The 21,674-nt window shown below is 41.1% G+C and overlaps 1 protein-coding gene across 3 annotated transcripts in view; it reads left to right on the top strand.

Moving 5' to 3' along the window:
- Positions 1 to 21,674, top strand: part of STX8 (syntaxin 8) — a 111,503-nt gene that overhangs the window by 2,771 nt on the left and 87,058 nt on the right. For all 3 annotated transcript variants that reach the window (XR_005932422.1, XM_030014743.2, XM_041123561.1), the window contains exons 3-6: positions 1,218 to 1,312; positions 3,020 to 3,130; positions 12,895 to 13,019; positions 14,505 to 14,597. Coding sequence is in view for 2 of the 3 variants with exons in the window: in XM_030014743.2 (XP_029870603.1) it covers positions 1,218 to 1,312; positions 3,020 to 3,130; positions 12,895 to 13,019; positions 14,505 to 14,597 (424 nt within the window). In the remaining variant the exon portion in view is untranslated. The remainder of the gene's footprint in view (positions 1 to 1,217; positions 1,313 to 3,019; positions 3,131 to 12,894; positions 13,020 to 14,504; positions 14,598 to 21,674) is intronic.

Below are 21,674 nucleotides of genomic sequence, written 5' to 3'. Positions count from 1 at the left end.
TTTGGGTTGGAAGGTGGATTTTGGCTGCATGCTCTCAAGGCTGCCTCAGTGTGGTTGCATCTGCTTTCTGTTGTTGTATTTGGTAGCATTTGAGAACAAGTTTCGCTGAGTCAGAGACTTAAACTTCTGAAGCTATCAGGGGATTTTTTGGGAACTCCTGCTCCATCCTGTGCAGATATCAAGTGCAGTTTAGCTCTAGGCAGGATCCTTGCAGCACGGTGACTGTTAGTGAGATGTTGGTGTCTGGCTGCTACCTTTGTCTTCAAGAATGCAGGAATGAGAGTCAAAGCAAATAATTCCTCCTCTGTTACTAGTTCATCACACAGAGCATCTGAGGTTGCTAATCATTATAACCCACAGCGGGGCTAGTATCTTTTAAACAAGAAGCACATGAAGTCTTAATTAGCATAACTTGCATAGTTAATTGCAGTTACAGTGTTTTTTCCTAGTATGTTGTACATAACTGGAATGAAAAGAAATAACATTTAAGGACGAAAACCCCAGAGGATAATGTCAGCCTAACTTGGGAAGGGGTGGGGATAGAGAAGGAGGATTCACGCAAGCCTCAGGCTTGCTTGCAGCAGGGAAGAATGTGAATGACTTAACTACATTTTTAGTAAGAAGAGACACATCTGAATCTTGGGCAGCTCAGTTGTGAGAAAGGGTCGGGAATCATAGGTGCTGCTGAGAAGGGAAATGGAGGAATCTGAATTTCTCTGGGATCTTTCGTTTAAAGTCTGGAGGAGTTCGGTGGAGGGAATGTCTGAACGTGTAGCAACCTTCCCTCTAATCCTGGGAGCTGGGAAAGAAACGTGGTGGCAGAAGAAGCTGGCGCCTGTATTTGTATTAAAGATCAGAGGAAGGAACTGGAAAACTAGCTGGAAAATATTAAAATGTGCTGAAATGTTTTGCTCATATAAAGGAGTGTGTTTATAAAGACTCGAAAGAAAGCTCTCCATATTAAACAGCATTAATGCAATAGAATTGTGTTTGCAAAACTAGTACTATTTATCTCATTATTTTGTAAGCAGTCCAAACCAGTTAAGTGTATTGTTCCCTTTGTGGTTCTGAGGCAGGCTTTCTTGCTTTAGAATGGAATCCTTCACACCAGTATAGCTGAAGTTAAATATATTGTCACCTGCATGTAGTAGTATTAAATTTTATGCAAATATAACTCAGACCAAAAAAAAAAAAAAAATCTCTTTCTTCCCCTTCAGCTCAATGTGATTATCAGATCATTGTTACAGAATCTCAGAGAGAAGATTGATCAGCTGAAGGACTTACTGCTTCGGGCTGTGTCAACACACCAAATGTATCTGTGTAAACATAATCTTTCTGTATTGTGGGAGAGGGTGGAAAAATATGCTATAATTGCTCTGCCAGGCAGTTAGGGTTTTTCCCTTGTTCCATTTTTAGAAGACTTTGTCACTAGAACTTTGTCCGTCCTGCTGTTTAATATTTTCATTCCAGCTGTAGTGTAGGAAGATTTGGGAGCCTGAGCATCTCTGGTATGGTGGGCTTTGGTTACGATTGGATCGTAGAGAAGCTTAACAAGATGGTCTGAATAATCTCAGAGCTGCCATTGTCTTGCCTGTGCACTGTGCTGACAGTACTGATTGAGTGGCTGGTTTGTGAGCTAAGATCGCTCATCTGGCAGAGAACTCGCTAATCTGTTATTTTCTCTTGGCTCAGTCGCTGGCTGCAGGAGCGCCAGTGCTTGCAAAAAGGAAGGATGAAGCTGTGTTCAGGGTGTGGGCAGGAATGTGGCAGCTCTGACTTGGACTTACTTAAGCAGCAATGGAACTGCATCTTCAGAATGATGTCAAAACGCTTTAAAATATGCCTTAGAAAAAAACCCACAGGTTTTCTTCTAGGAACATTACCCTGTGGCCTGGCTTGAATTTGCTGCTCCTTCCATATGCTGGGGTAGTCAGGCTAAAGGAGTCAAGTACGTCCGTCTCCCTGAAGATATCCAGCAGCAATCTGATTTAATGAATGAATGTTTAATTTCAAGCTTACTATAGCAGAAATCCCTTCGAAGCATGGGCCTCCTGAGTGCTGTGCTGATGGCCAGGGGTAAAACTTCCCTGTCCAGTGAGTGCTTGAGAGCAGACGAATGCTACAACTGTGGCAGAAGACATACACAAATCAGTTTAGCTATTGCATAATCTACTGAACAGTACTTGGAAGAGAGTTAGTAGTCCTTCAAAGTGTCACAAAGATTAATTAAAAAAAGCAAACACATGTCCCCTGTCAATGCCTCAGCACTTCAGGGCATCTTGTCCTTCAGAGATACTGTATGAATTGTTTTTGTGCTGCATCAGTGGCTGTCGGGGTGTTCTGCTGATGAATTGCAAACGGAAACGTGCTCAAAGTAAATTTTTGGTTGTTTGCCCATCACTTGACTGGGAGGTACTCACCTGGTCAGTGTTATGATGCTCCAGTGAAATAAGATGTGAAGTACCCTGCTGATTTTAAAAGCTCTATTCTGCTTGGGCTTGCCCCATTTATATCATAACAGTATAAGTTGGAGCTCTTTTAAAGACTCATCTTTCCCTCAACTTAACCTGTGCAGTACTGTTGTACATTGTCAGTGTTACAGAAGAGATCAACTGTGTAGGACTTCTTAGTAAAAAATGAAAGAAGAATTATGTTGGATTTTGGAGAGGGAAATGCTATTCTTAATACTTATGCTAATTTGGCAGTAAATAGCCTTCCAGTTCTCTTATTACTTTGAGATCATGACCTGAAGGTCACTCTGTGGTCACTGTATGAAACTTTTTCTTTGAGATATGTAACCTTCAGAAACACATTTAGAATAACAGCAGATTTCATTCAGAAATCTGTGACCTGTTCTCTTAGGTGTTACAGCCTTTCCTTGAGTTAAAAGTTACTCTAGTTAATTTTGATGATCAGGAGGTCTGATTTATTTTAAGAGTGTATAACAGGTATTACTTTATTCACTAAAATTAAAGTTTTTCAGTGTTTTTAAGTTTGGTCCTTAACCAAGTATCATCAGCACGCAGCTGGAGGGAGACAGGAGGCAGAATTTGGTGGATGACCTTCTCACACGACAGAAGCAACTTCAGGCATCTTACAAGAATGAAGGCACAGAACCAGATGTGATAAGGTATGGCTCTGTCACCTCGAATGAACAATGTGGTTTGTGCTTTGAGTGTGTCTGAAGATAATGTTAAATGCATCCAATGAACTCGTGTACCTCTACATGTAGCAAACTGCAGTTTCATTTGCTTAGAAATCACATGTTTTCTTTAGGGACAGTATCATGTATGTCTGCAAAGCTGGGGAGGACAAGGGAATGGGGAGTTGCTTGCAAGAGGTAGTAGCTGACTAAATGACCCAGTAGAGTCAGTCACTGAGTTGGACTAGTGGGTGCCACCATACAAGGTCTGCATGAATTGTTGGAAAGAAAAACTGTCAAGATGAGGCTTAAGCTTCAAACAGTCCCCAGTGATCATATTGTGTAGCAGTCAGTGGGGGCCTTCAGATGAACTACATTTTAATTTCCATTTTGGTGTGTCCTTCACAGCTGGGAAAAATAATTATGGTTAATAGCTTTCAAGTTGTGCTCTCCTTTTGCAGTTCTCATATAGTCCCTTTCTAGTGGAAGAGGTTGTATCTGTCATCTCTAATAGGTTCTTGGAAAGAGTTGATCCCTGGTGGTCTCTGTCTGATCAGGAAGAAAGGTAGAGCCTTTTCTTGAAGTGTGAAATTCAGGCCTCTAGCCCGAGTTAATAAATTATTAGCAGTGCATAAGTTTGGTTTGGTGGGAGTCACACAGGTGCTGTGTCCATAACATATGAACCATGTTGGGCATAGACTTGGTATAACTATATAAAAAGACAACTCTTACTGCAGATGTTGCAGTCCTGCAAGCTCAATGTGCAGTGCAATAATGAAGGATGGGTTGTTTCTAGTGCTTTGTTAACGGCCTTTTGAATTTTATCCGTTTCTGGTTAGGTCAGCACCAGCTTTTGCCTATGGAATTCCACTCGTGAGTATTTGCTCCCCTTGGCTGTGCCTCAGAGTTTTTGGTAGCTTCAGTTCCTGCACGAGCATGCATCTTGCTGAGGAGCTCCTTGCAGCTACTTTACATCCAGAAGCTTTTATGTCTCACTAAAATACCAAATTAAAAATGCTTGCTGAGCAGCAGAATTGAGAGATTCCTGTGAATTTGTTACACTTCTCTTTCCGTTCTCAGTTCAAATAGCATAACCCACCCTCACTTTTCTCCTTGTTCCTCCTCTTTCCCAGTGTGTTTTCAGCGACCTCCCCACTGGTCGAGAGAGAGTATCCTGGGTCCAGCCTGGAGCTCTACGTATGCTATAGAAGGTCTAAAGGCTCTGCTAATGAGGTTCTGTCTCTTCAGCCTCTTCATCTGTGTTGTAAAAGTTGTTTTTTCTTTGAGACTCCTTTTTCTTTCAGTGTGCTTAAACTGCCCAGTGAACGAATTGCTGGAGGAGAGAGAGGAGAAAAGGGGTAGCAATAAATAAGCCTTGTTCCTAAGCTGGTAGCCAGGCTGTCATTTCCTCCTTCCTCTGCAAGCAAATGGGTAGTAGGTCTACTGCCTTAGCACAGGATTAGGGCCGTGGATGTCAGAATTGAAGTGGCATGTGTTGAGTGACAACTTCGGAACCGTCCTTATGATTCACTGGGTGATATGCTTTGATCTCTATTAGCCCTAGGCCAACATTCATACAAAAAATGAAAAGCCCCTCTGTCAGAAAGTATGAATTACCTGTCCCCTGACCCCACACAGGTCACTAAATACTGCTCTGTGTAAGAGTTACCATTTTGGCTAAATTCCAGCGCAGGTAATTGCATTTGCTCTTCCTAATTTTATCTTTCAGATTCAGGTGATCTTCTTTCCTGCAAATTAGTGCAGAAGAGAAGCAGAGCTGCAGTCTCTGAGTCTACAGAGCTTGCTATATTTCCACGGTCAATGAAATGACTCTCAAGTGTAGATTGTAATTGGTAAAACTTTGGTTTAAAGCCTCATATTTTTAAAGAAGTGAACACAGATTCTCGGAAGTTCCACAGAATCATGTCTGTTGGGCCCAGCACCTATTTTGTTGATGTGTGGGAAGCTTTAATGCAGCAGGCACAGACTTCTTAGGCTGGTTGTGGGTCATGCAAGGGGCTGTGCTCTGCCCCGTAAGCACTGCACAATGCTGCATGTGTGGTCTGGGTCATACGATGTGGCTGAGCAGAGCTTCATCACCTCTGCTGACCCGTGGTGTAGCAAGGTCTGCCTCTGAAGAGTGCAACTGTACTTCTCCAATATGGACATGTGATAGAAATACATATTTTTAAAAATTTTTAACTTGTGCTTCTAAGTGGCAGATGTTTTCTAATGCACTATATTCACTGGACCTTTTCTGTAGCAAATACACAGTGTTGTATTTTATACATCCACATGTAAGGTTACTTGTGGGAGGGAGAGAGTTAGAGCCCTCCTGAGAAAGTTTCTTACCTTTTTGCAGTATGTCAGCCCTCAGTCTTGGAACAGAACAAAACTTTGTATACTTTTAAGTCCGCACACTTTTGAAGAAATAGGTGAGCCTTTTTGCTGATGTTCTTTGAGAACCGGTCCCTTCTCAGCACTGTGCTCTTGAAAAAGGCAGAGACAGTTTTGAAGCTATTGTATAGTAAAAAATTGGGTACCAATGTTGTGTCCTACCATAGCTGTTGAAAATAAGATTTTTTTTTTTATTTTTTTTTTTTCCTGGCTTGTTTATTTTGTGTATCTTGGAGCAGATACAAGAGTTACTCAAAGTTTAACTGATAGTTTTCTGTGTTCACATGTATATTCGCGTTTTGTGGGGGTCTGTTCAGTAACATGGTGTAGAGGTTGGTTTCTGCTTGCTTTTGTTCTCCGGTGCAGTGTTTGGTACAGCCAAAGCACACGTTTCACTTTATGGTTTCTCATCTTCGCGTCACTAGATGTTGTCAATGCAACACCTGCTGCAGATAGTAAAACTGTAGACTTTGATCGAATCCATTAATTGTTCTAGGTTTGCCGTTCTCCAGAGTGCAGTGCAAATCCAGTTGATGCATTGGTGCTGGCTTTTACATATATCACTGAGTCAACCGAAACATGTAAAATAGCAAGTAGGCAAAATGTCTATGGGAACTGATGATATGAGAAAGCTCTTGTGTGTCACCTGCTCTGAGCAGTCCATAAACTGATCTGACATTCTGAAGCATGGCCATCCCTGCTGTGGCAGGGCAGCGTTGGCATGCTACTGCTGTGGAGCAGACAGAGGGCAAGGATTCAACTTAGAGCTGCCCTGGCATAAAGGTGTCGAGTCAGATGGGAGGAAAATACCAAAATCCCATGATAATTTCAAGCTCCCTTAGAAATGATCAGGGAAACCAGTATTTTCCAGCACAAGATAACATCAGAGACAGTATTTATTTGCTAGTGTTGCAAGGCTTGAAGTTTTATAGTTCTCTTTTAACTTCTTTAATTAAAAATGGATAAAACTATGCCAACTATTCTCTGTCTGGTGAATTCACACCCCTTCCATACTCTCCCTTGTAGGTCTTGTTTTCAGTGGTGCGGGCAAAGACATAGCCAGGGCCTGAATCTTTTTCCAGTAAGTCAAACCTTTCTCCTTGCCTGAGCTTGGCCTCCATGTTGGTTGGTAGGGAAGGATCTTGTCTCCCCAGCCTGCCATACTGCTTGTAGGAACAGAAGACGACAGGTTCTGGTAGGGTTAAGCTGCTATTTACAGCACTGGGTTTCTCTAAAATTGTTGCAGACTTCTGGAACAGCCTGCTTTGCATTTCAGTAGGTGGCAAAAACCTCTCTTCAGTGTGTCTGAAGTCTGAAAGTCAGCTTTTCCCACTGCATTAGAAAAATCAGCACATGTTGTTTGATTAAGTTCTAGCAGTGACACTTTTCTCTGGTTTTGTATTGGTTTTCCGTATCTAATCCATCCCTGATGTGACAGCACACATTTTCAGAAGTCTTTTTCTTTCCAGCAGTCATTCCTTTCATTAACCTTCTTGCACCACTGATCACATATTTATTGTCCCCATGGCCTATAACTGTGAGGGTTTCACTAGAATTAATCTTCGTTTATATTTGGTCACCATTCAGTGAGTTTTACATCCTTTGAAAACTGCTGTAAAGCTATTTCTGATTGTGAAGTACAGTGGCCTTAATGCTCTTAGTATTTATCCTAACTGACAACTTGGGCCAGAACACAGGGCAGGACGCTACGTTACTTTGGTATAGCATTAGTTTACCTTCCGGCGTTGTCGGCCTTAATTAAGATGCAACTGGAATTTTCCAGGGGAAAGGTTGTGCTGTTTATGTGACTCTGCTTGACTAGGGTCAGTTAAATTTTCTTTAATTGGTTTTCAATAGGCAATTTCAGTATCTTCTCCCCTCTTTTCTCCTTGGAAAGAGATCTGTGCAGGTTATTCTAACAGAGGCTTTAATGGAGTAGAAATCCCTATGGTTTCACACCATTTGAAAGCAAGAAGTGAAAAAAACAACTAGAAACGTTGACTTTCTGGAAATCACAGTATCAAAGTTTTGTGAGTCTTTAAACAGTTGTGGAGGCAAAGGAATCAAGAATATTCCTCCTCCTGCCTGACCAGGTAGTCAGTATGTAGAAGTATATGTCGATCACCAGTGAATAAATAAATTGTGTGTACTTTAACATGCCTTTCTTGGTTTCTCTTTTAATTTCTCAAAAATAGAGAAAACTTTTGATAGCTGTGGGACACAAAATACCTTAAGTAATAGCAACCCTGGATAACTTTTAGAAGAGTCCATATTTTTAATTTTTTTTTTTAATGTGGGTTACCATTTTTTCTGTTTAAATACTTTTCTGTCAGATGTAGGACATTTAGGTCTTATTCCAAACAGGCATTTTGCCTAATGCCAAATAGGCATTGAGTGCCCAACTTTAATCAATAAACCATTAGATGCTTAAATGCTTATGTGAACCTGGCTTTTGTTTATGGAAAAGCAAATGCTCTTTGGAAAACAAGATTAAAAATAGTTGTTTAGGTGCCTTTAAAACTCCTTCCTGATTTCCTTCCTCCCTACCAGTTAGTGTTGGAAGCCCTCCCAGCTGCAGCTACAGCGTTCTGACATGGGATGCGATTAGCCTTGTGTCTAGGAGATCGATGGAAAGGGTGGAAAAAGAGGTAAATTGTCCATCCAGAAACCCATGCTTGAGAATGTCTGAGGCTTGAGTCATAAGATCAAATCTAGGGGCTGGGGCAGGATTTTTCCAGGGTTAATGTGCCTTTGGCTGTGTAGTCATGAGCCAACATGGTCATAATTGTCTCAACACCCTCCTCATCCACTGAAGTGTGTCTCTGTACGTGGGTCATCTCCTGTAGTACCACTTGTCACCTGGAAGCACTCCGTTGGTTACAGCATGTGCAGACGTGAGTGTGTCCTCATGCAGGCAGCAGGTACAGCGCCTGTTTGGCTTACCACAAAACCCAAGCGTTGTTGAGCCCACCCCAAATTTAAGAAAAATTCCAGTAAGATAGTGAAGTCTCTGGTCTGTGTTCAAGGGACAGTTTGTGTCTCTCTTCTTTCAGAGCATACCAGAGGTTCCTTAAGGGCATGCTGGGTCTGTAGTGAGACCAGATACCAAGCTGAGACCTGCTTGGAGGCTCATGTTTCTGTTGCTTGTGGTCACGCAAAATTCAGCTGTCGCACAGAGAGCAAAGGTTCAGGTGTGAACTTAGTACTGCGTCTTGTCGCGAAAGTAGCCCTCTGAATGGCAGTGAGGGTGGAGTCCATTGCCTCGGGTGCAGAGATGGGAGTTGCAGGTGATGGAGTTGTTGATCATTTTGTGAACAGGACAGATAGTCTCACCAGAGTAGATTTGTCCCTTCACCTTTTCTCTGGATGAAATTATACAAGATGCAGCTTCTTTCTAGAAAGAATTCTTTTTTGTAATTCTCTCACTCCTGAGGGGTGCAAGTGGGCTGTAGAGGTGAGACTGTTTCGATGAGGACTATATAAGCTGTTTTATAATATATTTAGTATTGTGCTATGTCCAATCTTGCATAGAACATAAGGGATGGTGTAGAAAGAAGATGGTAATATTTGACAGCAAGATTAATCTCTGATGGAAATGTTTATTGTGTGTGTATTTTGAGGGTTTGCATAGGAAAGTGAGACTGCTATGAAATAAAATGTGAGTGTAAATGTTGTTATAAAGATAACCTTCCCTGGGGATGCTTACCCTGGTGTAGGGGTACCTCCTCTGTGTAGTTTCTTGCCACAACTCCTCCACCCAGACACTCAGCATTTCCAATGGACGTGTTATTCCAAGTGCACCTGTACAACTGTGCAAACACACGTCCAGCTTGTTGCTTGCCTTGTGCTGCTGCTCCACGGGCACCTGCTGTCCTGTACAAGCACGAGGTGGTTGGGAGCCGCTTGTTTTGTGGTGTGAAGCTGCTGTGCCTATGTTGTGGACAGGTTTTAGTGGTCCCGGAGGTGCTGCAAAGTAGCTGTGTTCTGCAAATCAGCTGTCTGGCGTCCCATGTGGCAGCTGGCTTGTGCAGCTTCCAGTCATTGAAGCCAGTGGGGACCAGTTAACCGAACCATAGGTAAATGGTGTCAAGAGCAACACGGCATTTCCTTGAACATGAGATGTGCTGCTCTTGGTTCTTGTGCTGGTAGAGCTAGGGAAGTCCTCTGCCAGCTGCAGGGAATGCTGCCCCTTCTGTAGGCTTCCTGTTGGGAGCAGTTCTTGTGGGGAAGTCTCCACCTGGGAAGGTACCTGAAGGGGATTTGGAAGTGCTTGTGCTCATGTGGCTTCTCCTGGGGTTTTTGGAGGGGGAGAGAACTTTTGTTTTGTATGGTAAAATTATACTTGTTTTATTTACTAGCTTGGAGCTTCCTAAAATGCACTGCCTGCCAGTGTGAGCGGTTAAATCGTAAGTGAGAGAATACCCCTGCTCGCTGCCATTGCTGTGGAGATTGACCTGTGAAGCAAGCTGAGGTGCCCTGGGCACTTCAAAGAGCCCCACTGTATAACTGTTATCGTTAAGGGAATGTTCAAGTGATCATCCAACCAATTGTCATATGACCCAGGTTTTGTTTAAAATTCAGTCTTGCTGATCAGTCTTCTAAAGCCGTAAGCCTTGATGTGTGGCCTTGGTCTAAAGTAAGTGCTGGTTGACTAATCTAAGTTACTTGGAAAGTTTTATAAGAATTATCAGTGAAACAATGCCTTCTGGAAGATAAGCCATCCCTTGTTAAGCAGTGACATAGCTCCCTGATTTTAAACCCCATCATCTTTTATACTTGGGCGCATTGCTAAGCCTCATAATTAGTTAAATCTGCTCCTATAATCAAAAGCTATCCGCACACTCCACTGCTCTGTGACGGTTTCAAAGATTTACGTGATTAACTTGGCGGAGACAGTGGGTGGCTAATTGGATAAGCTTTAATCTTCACACCACCAAAGCGAAACATGGTAAGATCAGAGGAAATAGGAAGTTATGCTGTGTTGTGTGGGAAGGTAGTTACCAAACATGTCAAAAAGATTATTGTAACGAGCAGACCAGTTGTCATGACCCAACCTACAAGAATAGGGCAGATTATTAGGGGGGAGGGAGAGAGTGAGGGGTGCAAATTATTTCAAATTTGCTTGCCTTGGCTTTTTTTTTTAACAGGCAGAAATAGTTGTGTTCTTTTTAGCAAGCGAAGAGCTTTATGTTCCATTTGCTTTATTTAAGTAATTTTGTCAGATGTTGTTAAGCCTAGATTTTGTGTGCTTGCTAATTGAACTGCTGAACTGGATGAACTGTAATGATCTTTGCATCTTCAGAAGTGTAACGCTTCCATTGTGTTTAGGTTTGTAAACCTGGTAGCAGTCGTTGTGGGGCTAGGAAATATGAGAGTGTGTTTAATCCCTCAAAGCAATGAAGAAAGCTAGGTAATGTGTAAAACTGTAGTTCAGGTGTGTGTATCTTTGTCTAATCAAGACCGGTTCCCTACCTCAATAAATACATGTTAAGTTTTGATAGAAGTGCAAAGGACTGGCAGACAGAAGAATCCCAGCTCCTCGCTTTTAGATGTTGCCCGTGGCAGCCAGCTGGTCTGTTGGCACAGCGGGGCCATCTGGGTTCTGCTCTGGAGTGCTGTTCCAGCATTGTCAGGATGGTTAAGTGAGATGTTGTGATTTACAATAAGCGCTTTTGACTCCTGTAGCAAAAAAAAAAAAATTTTCTTTGATTCTGACAAATCCATTACCTTGAGATGAAGTTGAGTGAACATGTTAAAATTTTAAGTGAGAAGAGGTTAACTGTTCTTGAATTTAACTGGCTGTGAATGCAATATGAAGTGTGTAGTGCTCTGCGCACAGATGAGGACATATGTGCCTGTAATTTATGGATGGCCCAAAACTCATGTGGTGATGAATTATTTTTCAGCAGTGTTGATTCATCTCATGGCCAGGAGATGTCTCTAGTTCACCATAATTCCTCAAGGAACTCCTAGGCACAAGTTCTGGATTTTGTTTGAATACCCTTGCTGTAAGACTTCAGTCATCCTTCCACAGAGCTGAACCCCATATTGGCAGGGTGCGTGAACTCCTCCTAGCTCTGCACTAATATTGTGCAGAGTTAACTTCTTTTGATACAGGATTTTAATCACAAAATGATTTTGAGTATATATGTGTGTACCATACAGCATTTCAGCATATCTCACAGAGAAGGGATCTGGACTCAATTAAAAAACAAACAAACAAAAAAACAATTTAAAAAATTTAGGTCTTGGCGTAATTAAAATGTTTTGAGAATTTGAGAGAACTTAAAAATGCTCACTGTTCTTGTTTTGTTTGTGGAAGTGCTTTGGGAAAGAACAGGGCAAAGGTAAAATGAGAATAAAATACAGAGTTTAAAAAAAGCAAAGCAGAAAGCAAAAACTCTTACTTCTAGTACTGCTATTGAGGAACCGATCTTATGATGACTCTTACCCAAATCTGAGTTGCAGTTTTGGGTTCAAGTGGCTCACATCTGTCATATGTTTTTCTTGTAGGAGAAACCAATGAAAAGCTGAAAGACAGAAACCAGGAATCTGCTATTGAGAAAAATATTTAAGTGGCATTTCATTTTACTACTTGAATTTATTTGCCCTGGACGTGAAAAACTTGTTTTCCGTTGTAAGCAGGGAAGTGTCTATAATGCAAACAATCTGAAGTCATAATTCTTTTAAAAGAAAACCCGTAACTTGATTACTCTTTCATTTAAGAGCGTGTGTGCCTGGCTTCTTGTTCATGTTGATGCCAGACTAGGAAATGCAGGAGAGTAACTGTGTGACTTCCATCTACATTTTTTGAAATGCAGATATGTTCCCTTTTAGGTTTGCTCAGGATTGCAGAAAATTAGTAGTCTCATCTGATTTGCATCTGTATTAATGTGTTGATACTTTTACTGTTGGAAGCTTTCAGGATGTACCTCAGTGTTTTTATAAGTTTGTGTTTTGATCACATAGCAAATACATGAATAATATGTGTACTCCCAGAAACCCTATTCTTTTTCTAGCAGTTTTGAATGCTGTGTGTTCTACATGCAAACAATATTTAATATGAACATATTATACAATGTATGGTAGACATTTCACCTTGTAGCTTAATTGTTCACTGCAAAATTAATTCTCTCCCTGCTTTACCACTTCTAGGCAGTGTTATGGAGCTTACAAAATGTATTTGTTATTGGAGATTGTCGGATTCTTTTTGGTTAATTTCTTCTCTGATTGCAGAGAATCACACGGAGTGCAACAAATACATACACTTCCATCTCTGTCAGTCAGTCTTGCAAGCGCAAATTATACAATGAGTGGGTTTTGTGTTGAAAATTATTTGCTGAAATTATTTTCAGATCTAGCCTAATGACGGGAGGGGTCAAACGAGGTGTAACCAACCCATGGCTCTTGGAAGAATCTGAGGAAACCAGAGGGCTTGGCTTTGATGATCTCAGGCAGCAGCAGCGAAGGATCATAGAAGGTACAAGAGTTTTTCTGTTATTTATAAGCATTGCTAGGACTCTGAGAGGAACCCTTATAGAAAGTCAATACAATAACCTGTACTGAAGTTTTATTATCTGGAGATGTCAAACATAATAGTTTCAGGCCATTGTTTTCCGTATTTGCAGGAGCAGTATTGTGTTTGCAGTATTCTTAACTGGAAGTATCTTCTTAAATCAAATTTTCAAAGACCTTACAGGGCATCCCTGATTTTGACCATATTCATGGTTTTGATTTGCAGTGGAGATCTCATTAGTTGCACTGAGTGTAGTGGTATTACTGCTGTGCTTCAGGCTGGGGTGCAGTGGATGTATTGTTGAATTGGAACAAGGTAAGAATTAACTAATCTAAAAAGGGTCTTTAGATTTTGGCCCTCAGCATCCATAAGGAATCTCTAACTTTGGAAGTGTTGGAAAACCTCAGCCTGAGTATGTCAGGTGGTTAATGAGGTAATTTCTATACCATTGAAGTATTGGCAGTGATCGAATGAAATCAGTCTCCAGATAAGGCCTGCTTCAGTCTGCATGTGAAACAACGTTTATAGTTATGGTTCAGGAGAATGGCACAAACTTTGTTTGGATGGCCCAGGTGAAACCTCAAGCTCCAGTTTTTGTTGATACCATAGGTATCCCATGGGCAGGCTGAAAGAGGTATTGGGTGCCAGACCTTCATCCCATTGAAGGGAGGGGGGTTCTGGTCATCCTGTACAATTTCTGGCTGCTGGACTGCAGCCGGCTGGCAGTCTTGCTCTGTGCAACATCGCTGCTCTTGCAGTTTCAGACCACTGACAGTCCAGCCTCCAGCATCTCTTCTCGTTGTACTTGATGGCTTTGGGCAAGGAGAGCTGCCCATTTTGGTTAAGCTGCTTACTAAGGACTGCGTGGTACCTGCAAACTGGAATAGCAGAGGTGATATGGATCTTAATAAAGGAGTGTCTGCAGAACTGGTGGGAGCACATCAAACTTTAGCAGCCCCCTCATGTGCCCTCTGTCTCAGGCTCTCTTCCATGCACTCTGTATCCTCTTGCAGCTTTAAAAATCTATCTGAATTCTTTGGTGTTTGCATCACCTGTTTGTCTTTTATTCATGTTAAAAGTTTCTTCTAAAATTTAAAAAGGCTAATCAGAAATCTCTATGTGTGTTCCAGAAAATCTCCTGCATTTATGATTGAGTAACAGCTGAATGTTGAATTCTTGGATATTTTTTCGGGGGGGGCATGGGGGGGCGACCCTCAGCTAAATGTCCCAGCTAGAGCAGACAAATTAATTACCCATCATTCATATTATTTTAAGAGTGCTGTTGCCACAAGGATTCATTTTCATGTTGTGTTGATATATTTTTCTTAATACATTTTAACTCTTTAAGCACAGAGTACATCTTTTTCTTCACTTCTACATCTTTTATGGTACATAGCCTGGCATATCAGCAATTTTTTTCATGTAACTTTATATATTTTTCTGTTGCAGAGCAAGATGCTGGACTCGATGCTCTTTCTTCAATCATATCTCGGCAAAAGCAAATGGGGCAGGAAATTGGGAATGAGCTGGATGAACAGAATGGTAAGAACAAGACTCATAGAGACTCATTTTGCCTCATTTTTATGTAAGATTGTGATTTATTTTTTTTCACTCTTCATACAACTGCACTGCTTTTTGCCCACAAAGTATCAAGACAGTACTGTAAATGTTTGTGTATGAACAACCACTACAGATTCTATCTGTTCGTGACCTGGTTGTTTTATTGTGTTTCACTACATAACCTGTTGAGCATGTACAATGTATAACACTTGGTATATTTTTGTCAAGCCTGCCTTTTGAAAGAAAAGATTGGTGATTATTTGTACAAAGTACAAAATTAATTTTGTACTCGATCTTTTGCATTTTTCAGTTTTATGACAGTTTTTATGGTAAGCTTTTATGTGTTGCTGGGTTTCACTTGAGCATTCTTATTCCGTGTCTTTCCTTATTAACTAAATGGAAAAGTCTTGAGCCAGCGATTAAAGGAGAAGCGTTGTATTGTTTGCTACAAATGATTTGAATTTTGAAGGTTTCATGGCATTGAATGTAGGATCAAATTAAGTGCAATATTGAACTAGAAGAGTACCTATTTTCTTAAAAATGAACCAGTATCCAAATGATGGAATTGCTCTCCTGTTAAATATGCTTTGTTACTCACTTAATTGTTCGCGTGACATAAACTGTCCCTAGGAGAGCAGATCCTCCAGTCTTTCTGACTTTTTAATCTCTTACAATATGGTAATAGTTCAATTAAAGCCTTGGAACCCTGCCAGCTTTCTCCCTTGCACAAAGGCTTGAGCCATATGGTTTATCCTTGGGTTCTGTTGTACTTAACCACTGAGAAGGTAAATGTCCTTTTACTTGCTAATAAATGATATGCTTAAATCGGCTTCTTCCTGGACCTATATTTTTTTCCCCTTGTATTTCTCTGCATGTCTGCTCAGAGTGAGGGGGTTCCCATATTAAGAATCACATAACACGAAGTACTACTTGGGATCTCCGTTCCAACTGAGAGTGAAGTAAGGGGGACGGCTTTCTCATGTTTACCTTGCATACATGGCTAAATCCAGGAGGGGTATGAAATGTCTAGAATATGTCTTTGTTTATTAATCCTAAGGTTGTTAAGAAATGGTTTGTGCAGCTGGGAGAAACTATGCTTAGAGGTCTTGTCATATTTTGATCCTCTGCCTCATGTGAGCAAAGACATTTTCAATTAGAAATCTGTTTTATAAGTTTCTTCTATAACCGTTGTTTAAAAAGTCATATTAATTGCTTTTTTGCTCTAAATAGAAAACAGGTGGGAAGCATGAGCATGTTTACTAATTCTCTGTGAGACCTTGGTTTCTCATCAGGAAAATACACTTTCTGTGTCCCATTTCCCTCTGTTGGGGGTAGGGGAAGGTTCCCCAAATCCTTATGTTTTTGGGACCCTGAAGGTAAAGTGTATTGTACCATTGCATTTCTGCGTGACCATGCCAGACTTTTCTAGCAGGGAAGCCTTGAAACATCTGTGAAATAGGGAGTGCATTTAACCCTCCTTTTTGCAAATCATGCCAGTTTTGTTTGTCTTACAGATAGCTACAAAGCCTAAAGCAAAATTCTTAATGTTTTCATGTGAGCTATTTTTTGAGCTACAGGCAACTCTTTCTCAAAAGATGGAAACTTTCCCGAGTGCTCAGAGTAAAAAGTGGTGAGGATTGCCTGTTGCTGACTGCAGGTCAGATCCTGGGGGAATAGAAAACGCCGAGTTGCCTCTGCTTTTCACTGTCCTAGAACCACAAGAATAAAATCTGCCCGCCATGTAGAGTGCATTGTTTGTAGATCTTTAAGCAGTCTGAAAAAGGTGGGAAATAGTCTGGCTCTTACAGACAGGGGACCAGATTACTCAGCACATAGCTTCATCACTACCAAGCAAGTGTGACTCCCACGTTTTCTCTGACGTTATGCAATCCCCCCCCCTTTTTTTTTTATTTTTTGTGGATACAGGGGTATATGGTCGGACATTTCGTTGCCACTGGCACACTGGAAAAGCTGAAATCCCTAGCAATGTTTTCCAGGGGCTACTTTTCCTTTGCACATCTGATTTCATGCCCTGTGCTTAACTATCTACAGACTTTTCTCAGGCACTCTGCCAATCTCGTGTCACTGTTACATGGTCAGGTTGATGAGGATAACTGCCCTGTAATTTCCCCTTACTTGGAATCTCTTTCCTTCCTAGTGCTGAGTGATAATGGCATCGTCTGTATTGTGGGGAGGCAGGAGAAGTTAATCTGCATTAAGTGCTGCATCAATATTTCTTTTTATTTGAGTCAAATTTTCCATCAAATTGCCTGTTTCTGTGGGAAGTTTGAGTTCCACTTCCCTGACCTGCTTTGGACATTCCCACCTTCTGCAACTAATTAGGTGCCTTTAGCTTGTTCTGGCGTTATGATAAAATGTGGCTTAATTCAGAAGTAGCTGATAATGTCTGATAGTTAATGAAACAGACGTTAGGGAGCTGGGCAACTGTACTTATTTTCTGGACAACTTATTCAGGCCTGCTTTTTTTCTTCCCTAGTAGCTCAAGTTCTCTGTTCAGTTGAGATATTTGCACTTCCCAGCTCTTCGAGGTAGCCTGAGGCATTTTCCCTTGAGTGCCAGTTGGTGTAGCTGTGCATTTGCAGATGCACAAGTATTGGAGGCATCCCGATTAATTATGCAAAGTTTACTTCTTGAGTAGAGTTGGTACATGTAAATTCTTTTGTGTTTGTTAAATGACTGAAAAATGATTAAACTTTGCTTTTCGAAGGGTAGTTACTTGGCAGTATCTATTTTTACTTCACTGGTGGGCTGAGAGGCAGTGACGGGCAGTAATGTTTCAGGTTTGTAAGAGGGCATCCTGCAAATGGGCCAGGCTGCAGTGGTTGCTGTGCTCTCCAGAAGAGTCGGTCCTTCTCCTTGGGCAGGCTGGGAGACACCAGCCTTGCTTAGCTCCACGTCCCTGCAACGCTTGTCTTTCAGCAGATCTCTCCGAGCTTCCTCCATAGTCAGCAGACACCATCAGGGATTGCTCAGGTGTGATCCCTCCAGCCTGCCTGACACGTCCACCTCGGAGCAGGGCACAGCGTGTCCTGAAGAAGCCAGTTTTTCCCCACCAAATCGTAAAGAGAGCCTGGCCTTGGATGGAGGTGGTTGCTTTGCAGACATCTGCCCTGAGCAGATGAGTCCCATCCTTTGATTTTGTTGAAATGTGTCCAAGTTTTAATTGGAGTCTCATGTCGTTCTTTACTCAGATTTTCAGTATAGCTCTGTCCTTGAGATTTTATGCCTCTTCTCAAAGCCGATGGTCCTTTTCAAACCTCCTGAGCGTAGTATTCTGCACTGATGAGCAAAGTAGAAGCAGGGTACCAGGAGACGTTGTTTTTTTCCAGCCTCAGGAGTTTGCTAACAGTGGGAGAGATGGGGGATTAGCAAAAGAATTTTCCCATCATTAGTTCCAAATTTGGCCCCAGAAAACTTTCTGTAATCCTTTCTTCTGTTACATAAAAAAAAAAAAAAGAAAATAGTGTAAATGGCCTCTGGCCCTGTTGATGAGGCAATCTAATCTAGTGCAATAATTTTGGAAGAATGCTTTCAGAAATTCTAAATGCTGTTTGTTTTACCCTTATAGAGATGTTGTTTTCTCATTGTGACATGCTTGCATGAGAATATAGTACTCTGTGACGGATGGTAAATATTGGTAGCTTGCAAAATTTGTCGTGTTTGGCATTTTTACCATGTCGCTCTCCATTTGGTATACACCATTGAGGATGGATTCTTTTGCTGCTGGCTCCTTTGAAATTTATGTCGGAGCATAAATATGTTCATAAACCGCTGTTTACATCCTTTTACTGGTCAAGAGAATGCTGTACACAGTGAATATCCAGGATGTTCCTAACCAAAATGGATCATTTCCAGTAAACGATCTCTCATAATGAGGCTTTAATTACATGGTTATGTAACACTTTTAATTTCTTGTCAAAAATCAAATTTCTAAAACCAACCAAAAATTGAAGCATTATGTATTTTATTGTTTGGTTGTGTTTTTTTTTTTTTTTTTTTAATAGCTTTGCAAATAAAGGTTGCTCTGTCACCTCTGGTTATAGTGGGTGGCACACAACCGTCCCAGGTGGACTCAGCTCAGCCTTTCATTTGGTGCCAGTTCAATAGTCAAAGCCTATGACTGGCCTGGTATACGATTTTTGTTAACCTGACACGCTTCCCTCAAAATGCAATTTGGAGACTCCACTTGAGACTGGAGCCCTGTTCTAGCTGTTGCTGTGTACGCACATGGAGAAGTATACTTGTAAAATCAAAGAAAGTGAGTTGAAAGTATTCTTGGTGATGCAGAGACTTGTTGAAAACAGCATCAGAAATTATAGCACAGCAGGGGTGCAATTCATTTCTCCTAGGGCAGTCTTCAACCACAAGTCTATCGCTTCTGGTGCAGATAGACCAGTCGGTATATGTACAGTGAAATGCTTCTCCTAAAGATTATTTTACATGGCTATTGCATAATCAAAAAGGAAGCCTGAAGTTGTTTCACATTTCTGTTTATTAAGAACATTTTTGCTATAATACAAACTAATTAGCATTGTGTATGGAATATGTTTGAATTATGAGACTAAAACCAATGGGGCTGTGGATATATTACATCATTGTTAGGATTAGTTTGTAAATAAGAAATGATTAAAGATTAAATTTTAAAAAATGTTCACCATCTTGTCTAAACAATATATGTTTTCATCATATAGAGTTACAATCCTGCACGCTTTGACCCCCTTCTGAGATGGCTACAGTCCTCTGGTCGCTGGGATTTGAAGGTGTTCAGCATTCCTTGAGAAAGGCTGAGCAACAGCAGGTTCAGGTTTTCTAAAAACCTCTACAGAGAAGCATATGTTTTTAATATTCAGATGTAAAATAACTATCCATAGCCTGACTGACCTCATACTATGCAGATAGATTTTTATTTTGCTTCTCGAGCTTATTGTACAGAATAGAAATGACTTCAGTTTTATTGGGGAAATGTTCTGTCTCTATTGCATGCTGTTTAGTTGGATTTAACCCTTCTTAGGGGAAAAATTAACACTTGTGTTAAAACATTGCTTTTTGTCATGAGTGATCTAAATAATGGAATACTTAGTCTCAATATGAACACTCAGAAGTTGGGGAATACCAAAATTGAGGTTCAATGGCACTTCTTGCTTGTATTTCTAGGCTTAAAACAATTGCATGCTGTTTTCTGCAGGTCCTGCCTCATTTTGTGCATAGGACTCAAATCTCTTCTGGGGTTGAATTGAGTATACGTGGTGACAAAAACTTTTTTTAAGGTCTCTGCCTCAATTCTTCCAGGTGTGGGAAAATGTTTAGTGAGTAAGGCAAGGGTTGTAAGAGGTTTTTGTGGCAGCAGCAGCAGCAGCAGATAGATGTTGCCTTAGAGCGTAAAACTCTCTCTGCTCCTGCCCAGGAGCTCCATGGGATGGTGGTTAACCCATCTTAACCAAGCTTTTTCAGAAGTGATTCCCTTCTGTGTGTCTGACTTGGCATCGTAGGGTCTGGTTTGCTGAGGTTTTGAGCACTGGCACTTAACAGAAATTGATGTGCGCTGTGCTTTGGGTGTAATGAATCATGGAATGGTTTGGATTGGAAGGGACCTTTAAGGATCATCTAGTCCATCCCCCATGAAGTACTAGGGAATATAGAATCATAGAGTCATTCAGGTTGTAAAAGACCTTTAACATCATGGTGTCTAACCGTGAACCTAACACTGCCAAGTCCATCACTGAACCATGTCCCTGAAATATATGAAAATATATTAAATACTGTTTGGAAGGATAGATAAGGTTTGGTTTATATGTGGCTTTTTAAAAAGAGGTTCAAACCTTCTTTTACTGAACATCCAAAATAAACCTTAACTATTAATTTTCTTGTTTCCTTCTGAGTTGGGGATGATAGTGTTTCATCTCCCAAGGAGGCTGTCAAAATCAAAATACACTCGTACTTACTGTCAGGAGGGCCACCATTGGAAGGTCTGGGAGGAATCTTTTAACTCTTCAGAGCAGAGTTGGAGTTGTATGCAGTCCATAAGGAATGCAGCCTTGTGCTGGATGATGAGGATAAAATATTTGGTATCTGTCAAGGAAGGAAGCCCTGCCTGTGCTGCCTACTGAAGGAGCTGTGTAATGAAAACTGAGGTTACACTGGGTTTGCATTGGACTGAAAAAATATATCTACACAGAATAGTATTATTTGTAGCATTTCCTGACCTTTTAAGTACATGACTTTGCTGCTTCAGTGTTTCCAGTGTTTATTTATCTGTAAAATTTCCTGGTGTTCTTAAAAAGAAAACTGAAGAAACCAGGGAAGCCACTGCCATATGGATCTGTCTCCAAGCCTGGGTCAGCAGCCAGATGAGAACACCTACACAGGGACCTCTGCAACGTAGGCTGACAGGGTAATTTTACCGGTGTTGGATGATGTGGAGCAGCATGAGAGAGGTGTGAGATGTCTTGCCTGTGGGCTTCAGGGATGGTTGCTGACAGCAGAGGTAAGAATAAGGAGTAAGCATCTTTGTGCTCCCTTTTAGGTTCTGGTGGGATGGGTTTCTAGCAGTCAAACTCTGCTGGGAGAACTCTGGTACAGCAAAACAAACTATTTGTAAGTATTGATGAGATGACAAGTCTGCAGTGGCTCTCGCGTAAGTCCTTGTTAAGAGTCAGTTGTGTGAAATGAGTTTGGACTTATTTTGTGGAAGAGCCTTATGAGTAGAGGAAAAGAATTAGGTGTCATTTTGACTTAAGAATGGCTTTGATGCTATCTCATGAGACTTTCTTGTAAGTAGTCTATGGAAGCATGGGTTCAAATGAATAATCCCAATAGATGTGTTGTTGACTGGATAATGATAGTCAGAAATTAGGAACTGACTGTTCATAGTTGGAATAGGAGTATGTCTTGAGTTGGGCTGTATGGGCCTGTCTGGTTCTGTTCAGCATTGTTGTTAAGGACATGGATGGTGAGGTACACAGTGTGCTTACTCAACTTCTGTCTAACACAAAGGTGGGAAAGACTGCAGCTAAGTTGGGAGTAATTGCTAGAACTCCA

Source organism: Aquila chrysaetos, chromosome 5, assembly GCF_900496995.4.
Source record: "Aquila chrysaetos chrysaetos chromosome 5, bAquChr1.4, whole genome shotgun sequence".
Lineage (NCBI taxonomy): Eukaryota > Metazoa > Chordata > Aves > Accipitriformes > Accipitridae > Aquila > Aquila chrysaetos.
This window is presented reverse-complemented; position numbering and strand designations above follow the sequence as displayed.